Here is a 14755-nt window from a genome sequence, read left to right as displayed (position 1 = left end):
CCCCCCTCCCCATGGTGATCCCATGGGTCTGACGGGGTCTGTCCCGCCAGGTCCTGCTGTGGGTGTCCCCAGGCCTGTGACAGGTCCCCAGCCAGGCCCCCCCAGATTGTCCCCAGAGCTGGGGGGAACCTGCTGCGCTCCCGCTCCCCGGCCGGGTGCTGGGTTACAGGAACCTGTTAAAGCACTTTTCTCCTTCTCTGGCAGGTCCCGGCAAGTTTGGCGCTTACAGTTTTCCCCTTTGGGCATCAGGGACCAGTGAAGCTGTTTAAAATTAAAAGCATTTATTTAATTCACACTGGGATCAAAGCATGCAGAGAAGAAGGATTTTCAAACCAGCAAACCACATATAAGCAGGTCTGTCACACCCAAGGGGCCACTCCAACCCCCGACCCCATCCCACCGGCCCCTGCTCGCTCCTGCAGATGTCTTGGCATGGTCCCCAGCACCTCGGAACCAGCCTCCTGCGTTTGATCTCGGCCCTCCTCGTATCTCACCCCTCACACGCTGGCCAAGAAGTTCATCCTCCATCCTCTCTCGGTGCCTCATTTTTCCTCTGAGACCCCACAAACCCGACCGTCCCTCCGTGCATCCCAGCAGTGACCGCGTGACCCAGCACCCACAGCCCCTGACAGGGTAGCCAGGATTGACGCGCAGTTTACGCCGGGCAGGCAGAGCTTTGGCTGCTCCATCCCCATCAGAGGGATGCTGGCCTTGCTCCCCTCCTCCAGGTGCCCTGCTGCACCCTGGCTTTCCCTTCGCCTGTTTCTGGAGGAGGCTCATTCCTCCCAGCAGGTCACCAAGAGCCCTCTTCATACTCTTCCCCATCATCCTGCTCCATCCCCAGCCTGCATCCCACCTCCCGCATCCCGTATTCCCAAACCTGCATCCCACATCCCACATCCTGCATCTCCCATCCTGCATCCCACATCCTGCATCTCCCATCCTGCATCCTACATCCCACATCCCACATCCCAGCTCCGCACCAGCACTAACGACCGTGTGTAGCCGCTCCAGCTCTGCCCTTCCCTAGAATCCTTTCTTCTCCAGCCATCCCAGACTCCCCGAGTTCCCTCCATGCCACCCCGTGCTGCTGGATTGTCGTCCCTGGGAGATGCCAGCCAGCACCGAAGCATCATCTGTAGCCAAGGGGCTGCAAAGAGGTGTCCAAAGCCCACTAAAACAAAAAAAAATACCAGCTCCAGGCTGAGCAACGCGGCTGAACACCCCACTTCTTGTTCACAACGCACGGTGCCGCGCGGTGCGTCACAGCCACGCACAGTGCCGGATGAGGCTGGTTATAAAAGAGCAATGACTGTGGTGGAGCCCATTTCGAAGCCAGCGAAAGCACCATCTGTTGAGGATTTATTACCATCCCATTTCCTGAAATGACTTTTTAATAACTTTATCAAATGAAGGCACATTGAGGAACGACTAAATAACTGTCAGGCACTGGATGGGATGAGCATCGGTGCCCTGCACCATGCATCGGCTCCCGCGAGGCTTCGTGTGCTCTGAGGGCAGGAGCAGCCCCTGAGCTCCCAGAGGACGGGGGTCACCGGGCACACCGGGAACTGGGGACTGTGCCAGCAAATATCAGACAAAAATCCCCAGATTTTTAAAGCTCACCGAAACCACCCCAACAGCTGCCTCCGAGAGCGGCAGGAAAAGCCGGCGAGGAACGGCGTGAGCTAACTTGTCCCAGATCTCTTCAGATCAGGCTGCAATTTCAAAAGACAACCTGGGGCAGCAAAAAAGCACACAGAAGACAGCCGGGTTTCCATAGGAAAAAAAAACCTTTTATTTAACAATATATCAGGTTCCATCATGGCTCCATGGAGTTCAGATGCCACAGAGCTGGTTACCGATGCCGATGATATGCTACTGGGCGGGAGAGCTGGGGCGAAGGTGAAAGGAATCCAAAAAAGAGGAACATGACACGAAGAAACAAAAAGTCTGCGGCGCCGGGGAGCGCGGCCAAGGGGACCCCGGCACCCCGAGCCCCACGGGGACCCCGGGACAATCAACCAGCGCGGGATTGCTGAGCCCCGAGGAGGTGCTGGCACGGAGGGCCCACGTCACAGCCAGAGCCCCGCTGTCCCCCGTGGTGCCCAAATCCTGGTGAGCAATTCCCACCCCCTGCGCCCCGCACCGGGACCAGCCGCATCCGCGCTCCACGTCCAAACCGCCTCTCGGCTACCGGCAGTGGAGGACGGACGGGGAAACCCGGCACTGCGGCGAAGGGCTGGGGGCAGCAGCCCCGCGGCTGGTTGATCGTGGGACGCGGGACCGCGGAGGTGTCACCGTGGGATGGAGACGTGGTCACAGCTCTGGAATGGGGGAGCGTGGGGCGGGCATGCTGGTGCGTGGGGCGGCCGGGGGGGCCAGCCCCGTGCCAGCACCCCCAGCCAGGGCAGCCCCCCCGCACCCTCTGCCCATGGAATGCAGAGCCACGGGCAACTGGGAGTACAAGGAGCTCCCAGTTGCCTCCTGGGGAAGCGCCAGGCAATGGGGGTGACACCGGAGATGGTGACACTGGAGAAGGTGACACCGGAGATGGTGATGCTTGGGTGGGCACGGCCATCTCCCCCAGGCCAGGGACCCCTTGCACGGCCCTGGACACAACAAGGAGGAGCGAGCAGCCCCGGGCACCGAGCAGAGACGGGGCTACCGTGTCCTTGGGGTGGGCAACTGGAAAATCAGGGTATTTGGGCAAAGGGACCTGCAACAGCAGCAGCTCCGCAGGTTGGAAAGGCGGGTCAGGATTTCAGGATGCTCTGTTGATTTACACACCCCAAGGTTCTTTTTTGTTGTTGTTAAAGATAAAAAAGGAGATGAATTTGATGCTCCTCCAGCTCACTTTGTGTCCCCAAGTGTCCCTGTCCCTGCTCGGGGCCCAGCGGATGCTGCATCATACGGAGGGCACAGCCCCCCGCCCCGGCCCCGCACACCAGCACGGCTGCAGGCTGAGCGCACTATGACAATGGTTTACACCCGTTCTTGCTTAAAATTTCTTTTTTCTTTTTTCTTTTTTCTTTTTTTTTTTTTTAAGTTCTCATTTGTTTTTCTAAGAAAAAGCAACCAGAAAATAATTCAGAGTTTATACAAAACATCTTTACATTATTTCTTCCAAAAAAGACTAGTATTTACACAAACAAAACGAAAAAAAAAAAAAAAAGAAAAAGAAAAAACAACCAAACTTCAACGCTTTCAATGAAAAGAACCGAAGGAACACACTCCGTTTCAGGACCCAGCAGACCGAGGTGCTCAGCAAAACCCAAAAGTTCAGATTTTACCCTTTCTTCACATATTTACAAGGTTTCTCAGCTCGCCCAGCAATAGGAGTGGAGCTGGGGGGGCTGGGGACAACCGCCGTGTTGGGGACATCCACCCTGGGAGGCCACCCAGCACCCTCAGTCTGCTTCGGGTACCACCCACATCCAGACTCCTTCCCCAGCCCTTTTCCTCCAAAAAATGAACCAAAACTAAGTCATCTCCCACCGCCTCCTCTGCGGGGACACCCCCCGTGAAAGCATCCTCCACCACCACCACCACCACCACCATCATCATCGCCACCGCCCAGCTGGGGCTCTGCTCACGTCAGGTTTGCAGATGGAGAGGGCACTGTCGAGGGAAATTAAGACACAATTTTCTGTGATTTCTGAGAGCAGAGCCCGTTCCCCCAGGGAATGGGGGTGTTCCGGCCAGGGCAGCCCCGGGTGGGCTGCGCTGGCACGGAGAACTGGGGGGAAAGGGGTCTGAAAGGTGCTACATGGGGGGCTGCGGTGGTGGGGAGGGGGGAGAAGGGCCGTACAGGGGGGAGCACCCACCTTGACTCTTCTCCCCCGAATATGGCCAGTTTGGGGCCCTGGAAGCCACCCCCGCCTCGGGATGCCTGAGCTGCTCCAGCCCCAACTCCTGCCTTCCAAAAACCAAAGCGTGCCACGCAGGGATGCTCCGTCCCGCAGCCAAACCCCCGCGCCGGTCCCACTCTGCCTGCTCCTCGACAAGGCACTTTTTCACAAAGCAGCTCCTCTCGCTCTTTGGGCACTTCCCGACGTGGGTTTGGGGGCTCTGGGGACAGGCGAGGACAAACCCGGCCAGGCAGCCCCTGTGCCAGCCCAAACCCACCGCCCCGCGCCTGCTCCCTGAGCAAAAGCAGCTACTTCTGAAAGGAAAAGAAAGCGAGGAAGTGGGGGTGGCACCTGGACCCCAGGTGGGGACGGGAGGACGGGGGGTGGCAGGACAGTGCCAGCCCCACCGTGCTCACGGGTCCTCCTGGGATGAGGAACCTGGGAACGATCCCATCGGGAGAGCCCCAGGCTCAACCCCTGCCAGATTTTGCGCAGGAGACGGGCACAAGGGGCTGTGGGACCCCCAGGAGGTGGCACTGGAAGCAGGGCCGGGGGCGGGGGGGCAAACGGCTGGGGATGGGTCCCCAAAAGGGGACTGGGTTGTCCCGGTAAACCAGGCGGGGGGAGAAGCCTTAGGCTCAGCTACCAGCCCAGCAAAGCCCAGTGCTACCCTCAAGGGCACCCAGCACTGGCCTCTCCCCGGCACCCCCAGCACGAGCTGCGGGTCAGGAACGCTTTTCTTCCAGTTTTCCTTTCCAAGGACAGCCGCCCCCTGCCCTCCCACCCCCTGCACCCCGCTTTGCTTCCAGCAGGCTCAGCCCAGCCCCACAGAAACCCCCAGTAAAGGCATTTCCTCATCCTCGGGGCGTCGGGAAGAGCTGCTGGCTGGGCTGCTGCTCCGCATGGGGCAGGAGAGCGCCCGGACTCCCCTGTGTTGAATGCTTGAGACATGGTATAGATAGATATATTTTTTCTTTCTTTCTTTTTATAAAGAGACTAAAACAAGAGTCAACAGCTACGAACACAAAAGTTTAAAAGGGCAGCGGCGGGAGCAGCAGGGTCTGTCCCGCGGGACGGCGTGCTGGAAGGAGGCAACGGTGTGTGCCCGAAGGCGGAGGGACGAAATCCCGCCCGGAATTCACGAAAAAAAAAATAAAAACGTTACAAAAAAATTAAAATAATTATTATAATAATAATAGTAGTAGTAGTAAATCGGGTTTGCCAGCTTCCTCCCTGCACAGTTGTCTGCATCTTGGCACCTGGGCAGAGCATCCTCCTCCTCCCCCGGCTCGGGGAGCGATGCGGCACCAGGCGCACGGGCACTTCACACAAGGACGTAGGGGTGAGGCAGGGAAATCCCAAAAAAACGAGAAGGGGAGGCGGGGTCCCCGAGTTCGGCGGTGTCCGAGCGGGCAGGGAAAGGCACGGCACCCACCCCCCGGGCCGGCCGCAGTCTGGCGAAGAAGAGGAGGACGCTGAAGGCTCAACCCTCGAGTCTCGGGATTACAAAAGCTCAGAACTACAAAACTAAATACAAAGGGGAGAGAATCGGCGCTCCAGCGAGCCATCCGCTCCCCGGCGCTCCCCTCGCCGTGCCGTGGGGTTCGTGTTGCTGCCTCCCCGCCCGTGGGGAGAGCTGGGGGCGGCTGCCCCCCGCGCCGGGGGCTCCCGGGTGCTCCTGCGTCGGCGGCGTGTCCCCGGCTGCTCCTCACACCTTGTAGTAGATGTTGGCTGGGCTCTGGGGGGGCATCTCCTGGACGATGTAGACGGGGTGCCCGTAGTCCCCGCTCACCTTCTCGTAGTGCGGGCAGTAGTTGTTCTCTGTAGTCCGTAAGGGGATGATGATGTCGCTGGGCTCCGAGCCCGCGTTCCCGCTGCATTTCGGGCTGGCCAAGGTGCTGAGGGACAAGGCTGCGGCTCGCTGCTGCGTGTGCTTCCGATGCCGCTTGCGGATCTTGATCAGGAGGACGACGAGGAAGATGATGATGAGGATGAAGATGACGCAGCCGGCGCCGATGGCCGCAAAAACGGCCACCTTGGAGCTCAAGAAGCCATCGCTGGGACCTTGGGTCTCCTGGCCGTCCTGGTTGACGGGACCTGCAATTGAGGGGAGGGGGGTCAGCCCGGGGCTCCCTGCTCCCCCCGTGCACGGAGCAGTCTGAACGAGCCATCTAGGTCCGTACTCAGGGCCCCTATACGGTCTTTACAGCTTGGACTTCTACTCTTTTGGCCCTTGGCTACCCAAACTGGCTGGCCTACTGACTGATCCAATCTCTTTTTTTCACTACTTGACTAAAATATAGGACTGATAATGATTAAAATATAGGACTAATAATGGGTTTAGGCTGTTTTCAAGCAACTAAGAGACACAAACCCTACTTACTTTCTAAAGAGAAGCCCAACTGCTTAGATTTCTTTCAATACCATTATCTCTAGGCACAGTTATCAACAGATACTTATGTTTTAGGATCAGTGTCGTTCACCATTAAAACGCTATAGACAAAAACTATATTCCTGCTTGGAAATGGGCTGTAGACTACGGTGGCAAATACCTGACAAATATGGATATTAGCATGGCATTATTTCTCATCATCATCTGTTAAGCCTACACCAAAAGCGTTAACTTATGATTTGCTTTCCATGGCCTTTCATGAGGGGCTCTCATTGATTCTTATGGCATTTCCTGTAGGTACCTCAAATATATTTGCAACACCAGCCTCATCAAAAGCCCAGATGTGTTCACAGTCCTGAGATTGAGTTGGTTGACGGGTATGTTAATTAACTCATTAGAAACTTTAGCTCTACATCCGTATATCCTGTTATATGCCGTCCTTTTCTATATTTTCACTACACAGCTGTAACCACTGGCATTTACATAGAATCGTTTTGGTTGGAAGAGACGCTCAAGATGATCAAGTCCAACCACGGTGTCCCGCGGGGCTCTGGGCACCCGCAGAGGAGGGACCACGGGTCCCGTCCCGCACCCCACATCCCTGCTTCCCCTTTTCTCCCGGCTGGTGCAGCGGAGTGCGGCTCCATCCCATCCGAGCCCCGGGACACTTCGCTCTTCCTCGACAGCCCTGGATGCTCCGGTGAAATCGGGCTCTGACACCCGGAGCCCTGTGATATCCGATTACCAACCCCCGGCCCCCCAGGGCAGAGCGCTGGGCTGGCCGTGCTGGGCGAGAAGAAAAGGGCGACTCTCCCCAACTTCATCTGATTTCACTTTTCTCTCAGCAGGGTCAGGAACTCAGGAAACCACCTTCAAAGGGCTTTTACACTGGCTCGGCTCAAAAACCCAAGGACCTCACCTCCTCCAAGGCCTCTCAGATGTACCGGGAGAACAGATGGGCAGCGAGGAGGAGGAGGAGGAGGGTGCTGAACCAGCACTTCCCTGTAAAGCTCCTGCCAGGATGTACCGGAGCTGGGCAAACAGCCCCGCAGCCTGGCTGGCTGCACCACGCTGCTGTGAGCAGCCAACGCTCACGGGAAACCCATCTGCATCCCTGCTCCGGAGGAACCAGCATCCCCGGACCCAGCGGCCAGCCCGGCCCGGAGCTGCTCCGGCCCCGGCCCCTCTCCCGGGGTGTCCCCAGAAAACCCACCGGGCTTGCCAGGCTCCTCCACCGTGGGGACCTTGCTGCGCGGGCTCTGCGTGACGATCTTCACGGTGTTGTCAGATTCCTTGCTCGGCCGACTCGTCGTCAGGTGCTCTGGGATCACCGCGTTGGGATCTGGGGAGGAGAGGGAAGGGGTGGATGAGAGACGCCTCGGTTCAGCTTGGATTGGCAATAACTCGCTCCCCTGCTCCCAAAATCCCAGCTGGCCACCCCCCGCGGGAGATGCGGGAGCGATGGGAGCTGCGAGAGCAACAGGGCAAGGCTGAGATGCTGCAGGGCTTGTGGGAAGCAGCTTCCCCACCCTAATTTCGATGCTTTCTGGGCCCCTGTGCGTGGGCTGGGGCAGGTTTCTCGCCTGGGCGGCAGGAGGGGACTGAGCCTGCCAAGGCTGCAGCACCGCTGCTTCTGCTTATTATAAATATTGGCCCCAAAGTGAAAAACACCATAATGAGAAGCAGCCATCAGGAGCTGTGCATCCGAGTCGGGGGCTGAAACAAGCCCAGGGCGTTGCTGGGGCTGGGAGGTACCCGGCGGGGTCCGGGGAGCCTGGCAAGTCCTGGCGGCGCCGTCCGTGCCAGCCCCCCCGGTGCACGTGCACTTGTCCCCCCAGGACACCGATCACCAGGTACCGCAGAACAATCGCTCCATTTTCATCCCAACATGTGCGAGCGTTGGCAACAGAAAAAAGGGCGAAAAAAAAGATCCTAAAATTAAAATTCTGCTGAAGTAACCCAGGAGGCATCCCGAGTGCCAGGGACCAGCTGGCCTGGCCTCCCTTTCCCCAGAACCCCCCAGCACGGCAGGACAGGGGTGCTGGTTTTGCTGGGCAAAGGCATTTTGGCGATGGGAGATCCCCGGGGCGCAGGAGGACTCACCCTGCCCCACTTTCATGACGATTTTCATGGAGCGCGTCTGGCAGACCCCTCCTTCCCGGTTCTCCAGCCCATCCAGCGTCCCGTTGGAAGTGGCTGCAAGAAAAGAGAAGGAGCGTTAGGTGGGGGTTCCTGGGCCGACTGATTCCTCGTTTTCCGCACCTTCCGAAGGCGTTTGCAGCGGTGAGGACGTGATCCCGCCAGCTTCCCTCGGCTGCCACATCCACACAAGCGAACCATTCTCTGCGCCTGCACCCTCCTCCCCCTTTAATTCCTGGATAATTTCCTTTGCTCCTTGGTGTATAATAGGAACACATGCATATGCACAGTTTAAATTATACATATATAATTACACACTGTGCCTCAGTAAAGAATGTAAACTCAGAGCCCCGATGGGGTTGAGCGGCTTTAATTGCAGGGCAGAAAGTCAGTTAAAATCACATTAAGTTTTTTGCTTTAGCCTTTCGGTCCCGCGGGAGCCGCACATCTCCTGCTGGACGGGACCAGGACCCCCGGCCGTGCCCGCAGCCCTGCGCCACGGCGGGGACCGAAAAACCAAACCACAGCATTACAGGATTAAGCACCTAAATGGCAGATCGTGCTAAACATACTCCAAAAAACTGGCTTCTGACCCCAAACGGGGGTCCATCCATCCACGGTGGCAGACGCAAAGCATCCCGGTGCTCCGGCACATCCAGGCACGGGGATTTATTCACCACGAAACCCGGGAGGAGCACAGTGACGGCATGAGGGGGCTTGGGAAAAGCAAAGCAACGGAGAACCACGAAGCGACGGGGGTAATTTCAGAGACAAGGCAGGGAGGCAAAGCGGGATTTGGCCGGCACGGTGCAGCCAACACCTCCCCCAAGCCCCAGCGCCAGAACTCGGGGTTTCAGGTTGCTCGTGCAGCCCAATTCCTGCCTCCGCCCTGCAAAAACCAGGGTGACCTTCGGTAAATCCATCCGACCTCAACGGCTGGGTTATGGAACAAGGTCTTTCTTTTCCTCCTGCATCTTCCCACAGCAGCAGGAGCCACGGGTGCCCCAACGAGGACTCGCTGCTGGAAAACGAGCCTGGACCACGCTGGGATACGGGCTCCACATTCATCAGCTCCCTCCAAACGCCGCCACGCAATCGGGGCTGTTGTGTGAAACACCAGCAAATGTTTTACTAATCAGGAAGTCACAGGGCGGTTGGACATATCCCCTGTCCCGCAGCCGGTCCCGCCTGCCAGCAGCTCCCCGGCCGGAGCCGCACATCCACGCATCGGGGACGGGCCGGCGGGCGTTGGGACCGGAGCACTGTCAGCACAAAGCCCCATGCGAATGCCTGGGAAAATGGAGAAACGGCCCCTTAAGACCTGCACGAGATCTTCCCATCGTGAACCGGCGTCAGGGGCCTGAGCAAAGCTCCCCATAAGAACATCTCAGGGAGCCAAGTCCAGCGGAAGGCACGGCAGCCGCAGCCCCCAGCCCAGGGGCGCTGGTTTGGGGACAAAATAAGCCGATGATGTCCCAGGTCCCAGCGCTGGTGCAGTTCCATGAAGAGCTTCCCAGCACCACACCAGGGGTTGCTCCATCTCAGACAGACTTCGCCCATTCACGCCACAACACGGGGAAACACGAGCCGTCTGTGAAAAACAGCCTCCGCGAGAGCTCCGAAGGCCTTACTTATAAGGTAATAAGCTAATTGTATCAAAACAAGAGTAAGCGCAGCTCCAGTGTGGGGAACTAGGAGATCCTGCAAAGGCGGAGCAGGCAGCAGTAACAGGAGACAGCGGTTCCTTCAAAATGACTGTGTACACGTTGCATTCAGAGATGACAAAAATATTAAATATCCAAACAGGCCAGCAGAATGCCAGCTGGAGCCGTGGCGAGGGGACGCAGATGAGCACCCTTGGTTCAAGACTTGGTTCAAGAAGCCTCTTCTTGTTCTGATCATCATAATGACGAGGGGAGAATGTCGCTTTGAAAGGGAACCGCACGAAACAAAAAAATGAAGCGGCTACTTGAGGGAACATAAAAAGGAGCAGCTAAAAGGGTAAAACGCTCGCAAAAACCATGGCGATGGTCTCCAGCGCAGGCTCTTGAGCCAAGGACACCGGCTGTCTGTACAGATCCACAACGCGCCAAAGCAGTGCAAGATGCTCCACAAAGCCAGCCAGGCTTCCAGGAGTCAAAATCCCATCCAAATGGCTGAAAGAGTATAAATCCTGCGGAGTTTGGTACCAACACTCAGGACAGAGTGAGGTGTAGGTCCAGAGACGGGCGGGGGTTGCGGCCAGGGGCTCCCCCGCCCCACGGCTGCAGGGTCGGCTCCAACGCCGCGTTTCACCGCAGAGCTCCGCGATGGAGAGCTGGTGCAGAGCCGCTCCTGCCGCTCCGCTCCGCGGCCTCCCGGGGGAAGATCTCCCAGCAGACAGGCGCAGGATCAGCCCCACGGTCTGCGTCGGTCCCAACGAGACGTCAGGTCCAGGAGGCACCGATGCCCGAAGCGTCTGCGACGCTGCGCTCATGGGAGAGCAGAGCATCGGTCCCCAACGGCAGGTGAAATTCAGCGTCGACAAACGCAGCGTAACATACGGGAGAAGGTGGTTAAATCCAGAGGCACCGCAGCGGGGCGCGGGGAAGGTACGAAACGATGAACAAGGACAGGCAGGGAGCGCGGGGTGCCCAGGGGAACGGGGAATACCAGGTCTCAAAACACGGCCCCCTCCCCACACGCCACATCGACAACGTGCAGCAAGGCTTGATCCAGCCAGTCCCAGCAACACGGAGCGTACGGGAGCGTTTTCCTGCCCCCCATCCATTTTGGAGGGACTCATGTGAGCACGTAGGACCAGGAGAGCAAAAGCAACCTCTGGACAGATAAACTCCTACTCAGGCTTAAAGCAAAGGCAGCTCCCAGCCCTGAGAGCCATTAGATGCCTTTGCCTTAATGAAGCATTAAGCCTCGGGCTGCTGAGTGATGAGGATTTAACATTGATACCATTAACCATGTAATTGCTTGTCAATTTAGAGGAGATGCTCAGCCGGCACGGAAGTGCGGGCAGGACCCTCCGCTTGCCAGCACGACTCACCCCGCTCCTTGGGCACGAGACCAGTGACATGCCAAGTCCCAGCCCGGTGACAAGGCCAGGCAGCGGGGACAGATGCCTCCGAAAGCCACAAAAACCCATCCGTTCATGTCCAGCAGCGAGCGGTGCCACGTGCCGCCCCCGGCACGTCACCCTCTGCCTCCCCACGGCCGGCACTCTGAGCGGCACCGGAGCTTCTCCTCCTCCCCCGAAAATATTTCAAATGAGAACTTGGGTTTTGGCAGACGGGAAGCTCTGGAAGCGATACCTGGCAGCAGATGAAGGCAAGGGTCTCTTAAATGGTCAGCTTTGGACAGCACGAGACGTTCGGTTTCTCTGCTGGATTCCCTCTAGCGGGGCTCCGTTACGATTCAGGCCCCAAAGCACAATTAATGTGCTGAGACTGTAGCGAATCCAAGTCTCTCTCATTTTTATTATTCTTAATTACTCTTCCATCTGTGCAGCACAGCCCTGCTCCAGACCCGGCCAGGCGCTGCCTGGACAGCCGCCCATCATCCCCCCGGACCTGCCCGAGGTTCACGTTTCCATCGCGCAGCTTCACATGGAGGCAACGGCACCCACCAGTACCCACCGCCAGGGTCCGGGGTGGCCCTGCAGCCTGACCCCATCCCCCCGGAGCAGGCAGGGGTGGGAAGGCACCGACTGACCCTGCTGAGGGGCAGCTGGTGCAGAACAGGCTCAGGACACCCACCCCAGGCTGAAAGCCCCTCCTGGCAAAGCTCAAGACCCTACGGGCAGCCTTGAAGATGCGCCTCATGCATCTCTGGTGTGCTCTGACGCTGCGCCAGCAAACCCTTGCACAGATCTGCAGGCGGGCCGTCCGAAATAAAAATCTAGTTTGCACCACCTTCCCTCTCCTCCAGGTCTTTCAGGGTGGTTTACCTGCCCCCTGTACCGAGGTGCGGGTGTTGCATTGGTAAACGTGTTGCACGGTACGGGTGTTGCACAGTACGGGTGTTGCACCGTCCGGGTGTCGCACCAGCCGAGGTGCTGTCCCTGTGCCGTCCCCGTCACGGGCACCGGGCTCCATCCTCCCCATCCCCGGCGCTCGCCCCAGGGGACCCGCGGAGCCCCTTCCAGGTCACCGGGCAGCAGCACCGCCCGCTGCGCTGCACACAAACACCGGAGAGCGCGGCCAGGCTGCAGCCGCTGGGCCGGGACACACACAGCTCACTGCACCGCCACCCTTGTTAATATTATCATTTCCGTGCTGAAGGGAGAACCCGCTGCGCCCTCCCCGCGCACATCACCCCAAAGCCCTTTTGGCCAGCCCGGCTCATGGATGGACGGACGCCAGAGCCGGGGCAGCGCTGTGCGGGGGACACCCCCCAGCCCCGGCCGGCACAGCCACCCAGCCCTGGCAGCTGCTCGGGAAGGGGCCCCGCAGCCCCCAAACGCCTGCGCGAGCCGGCCCGGCCGCGGGAGGTGCGAGGTGAGGGCTCACACAGCTCCTGGCAGTCCCAGAGCTGCTCCCGCCTCCCAGCAGCCTGTGCCCCCCAAACCGATAACCCCGAGGGTGTGCTGGGGTGCAGGGGGTGTCACCTCCCCACGCAGACACCCAGATCGGTGCCAACTGGGATTCCTCTGTCGCTTACACCATACTGGGTGTGCAAGACTGCTGTACTGGGCAGAGCTTTCAGCCGCAGCCTGAGCACAGGCAAGAGATTTGGTAACAGCAGGTGAACTAAGAGCATCAAATCTATCTCCTTTTTGTTCCTCCTCTATCCCTTCTCCACACCATCCCCGCTGGGCACCAGGAGACGAACACCACGGGCAGGGATCCCCAGCTGCCACCATCGCCTACTCCCCATTAACCAAAAAATTCCCTTCTGGCAGGAAAAAGGCGATGGCTGCGGGAAACACATGGAGTTGCTCAGAGCTGGGGACATCCCTCCACCACAACCTCCCCATCCATCCACCACGACCTTCCTGCTTCCAAAGCCCCAACTCTGACCTCCCCAAACAACACCCTGCCTGTTCGTTCTCTGCAGGGTTCACTGTCTCAGGGTCCCATAAACACAAAAACATGGGTGTTTTCTAGAAAACATCCTCCCCCAGGACTGCAGGAGCTGAGTTTTTGAAGCACTGCGTCTGGTTGGGATGGAGTTGTCCTCCTGGCCAGGGTCGGCCCCCAAAAAGATCAATAAAAATGTTCAATTAGCCTCATCCCTTATAAAGCCCACGAAGCACAGGGCCAGCAGCACCAGCCGGGTTAAGGGGGTGAGAAGGGAGGGCACCACGTACCCACACTCATCCTCATGTGCCACAGCACCGCTGGGACCCCCTAGGGACCTTTCCTGCAGCAAAGGGAGAGCAGTGGGCAAACACTGAAGTATTGCAGAGAAAAAGACACTTGAACACAAGTAACGCTCAAGTGAAAACCTAATTTCCCACTGAAACAGCTTTCTGACGGAAAAAATTATAACCAATCCTAATTAGCATCATAATGAAGAGTCACAGCTACATTGCAGGCAACCTCACCAAGGCCAGAAGGCACTTCTGGGTTGCAAGCCAACTCGCTTGCAAGCCCTTTTGCACCAGTGCTGCTGAGATGTCTGTGCAGAAAAGCCCGGCGAGCTCCCGTGTCCCCGTCCCGCTCGGGGAGCACACGCGGCATCACTTCTTGTGCAGCTCGGGGGGACCAAGCACTGAATAAAGCCTTTGTCTTCAGGTTTATCCACCCTCTTCCAGAAAACCAGCGCATCGGTGGAAGAGGAAGGTTATTTGCAGAGTCTCTGCGGTAGCCCCAAGCAGCTGGTTACAGGTCAGGAAAAAAGTGCCATGTAATTCTCCACCTGATGCTCTGCCAGAGTCATTTGTGGGCCCCGCTGGGAGCCGGAGAGGAGGAAAGCACTTATTGCATTTTAACAGGGTATAAATCTCTTCATTTAGGTAGCAAAACATCTGCGAAATCTGTTGTGAAGGGGATGAAGAGGGACTCGCAGGCGGACAGTGCCATCCCCCCGCCCGTAACAGCGATGCCAACGCCAGCTCTGGCACGGGGGGATGCGGGACACGGAGCCTGGGTGCCGGGCTGGAGGCAGCTCAGAGAAAAAAATCAAATTATCGGGGATGGGAGAGGCTGATTCATGTGCAAATCTTCTGGCTGGGAGAGCGTGGGGAGCGAGGAGGTGCAGGGCAGGAGCTCAGCGCGCGCTGTCAAGAGGAAACCCCGCTGCAATTAAAGGTAAACTTTGCATAAGCACCAGGAACCTGCTGGCAGCGGGAAGTTTACCCTGGTGCAACTCCTGAGCCCGGGGTTGCAAATAACCCCCCGGCGGGACGGGATCCTGGCAGGTCCCATGTCACCCACAG

The 14755-nt window shown here is 58.2% G+C and overlaps 1 protein-coding gene across 1 annotated transcript in view; it reads right to left on the bottom strand.

Annotated features, from left to right (window-relative positions):
• Positions 1-1800: 1800 nt before the first annotated feature.
• EFNB1 (ephrin B1) overlaps positions 1801-14755 on the bottom strand; it is a 45979-nt gene continuing 33024 nt past the window's right edge. Inside the window, exons 3-5 of the mRNA XM_065643461.1 lie at positions 8347-8439; positions 7457-7585; positions 1801-5948 (exon numbers count right to left, since the gene is read on the bottom strand). Of these exons, the coding sequence (XP_065499533.1) occupies positions 5560-5948; positions 7457-7585; positions 8347-8439 (611 nt within the window). The 3' untranslated portion in view covers positions 1801-5559. The remainder of the gene's footprint in view (positions 5949-7456; positions 7586-8346; positions 8440-14755) is intronic.

This window comes from Caloenas nicobarica, chromosome 12, assembly GCF_036013445.1.
Source record: "Caloenas nicobarica isolate bCalNic1 chromosome 12, bCalNic1.hap1, whole genome shotgun sequence".
Classification (NCBI taxonomy): domain Eukaryota; kingdom Metazoa; phylum Chordata; class Aves; order Columbiformes; family Columbidae; genus Caloenas; species Caloenas nicobarica.
Note: the sequence above shows the minus strand (reverse complement) of the source record. Positions and strands in the feature narration are given on the sequence as shown.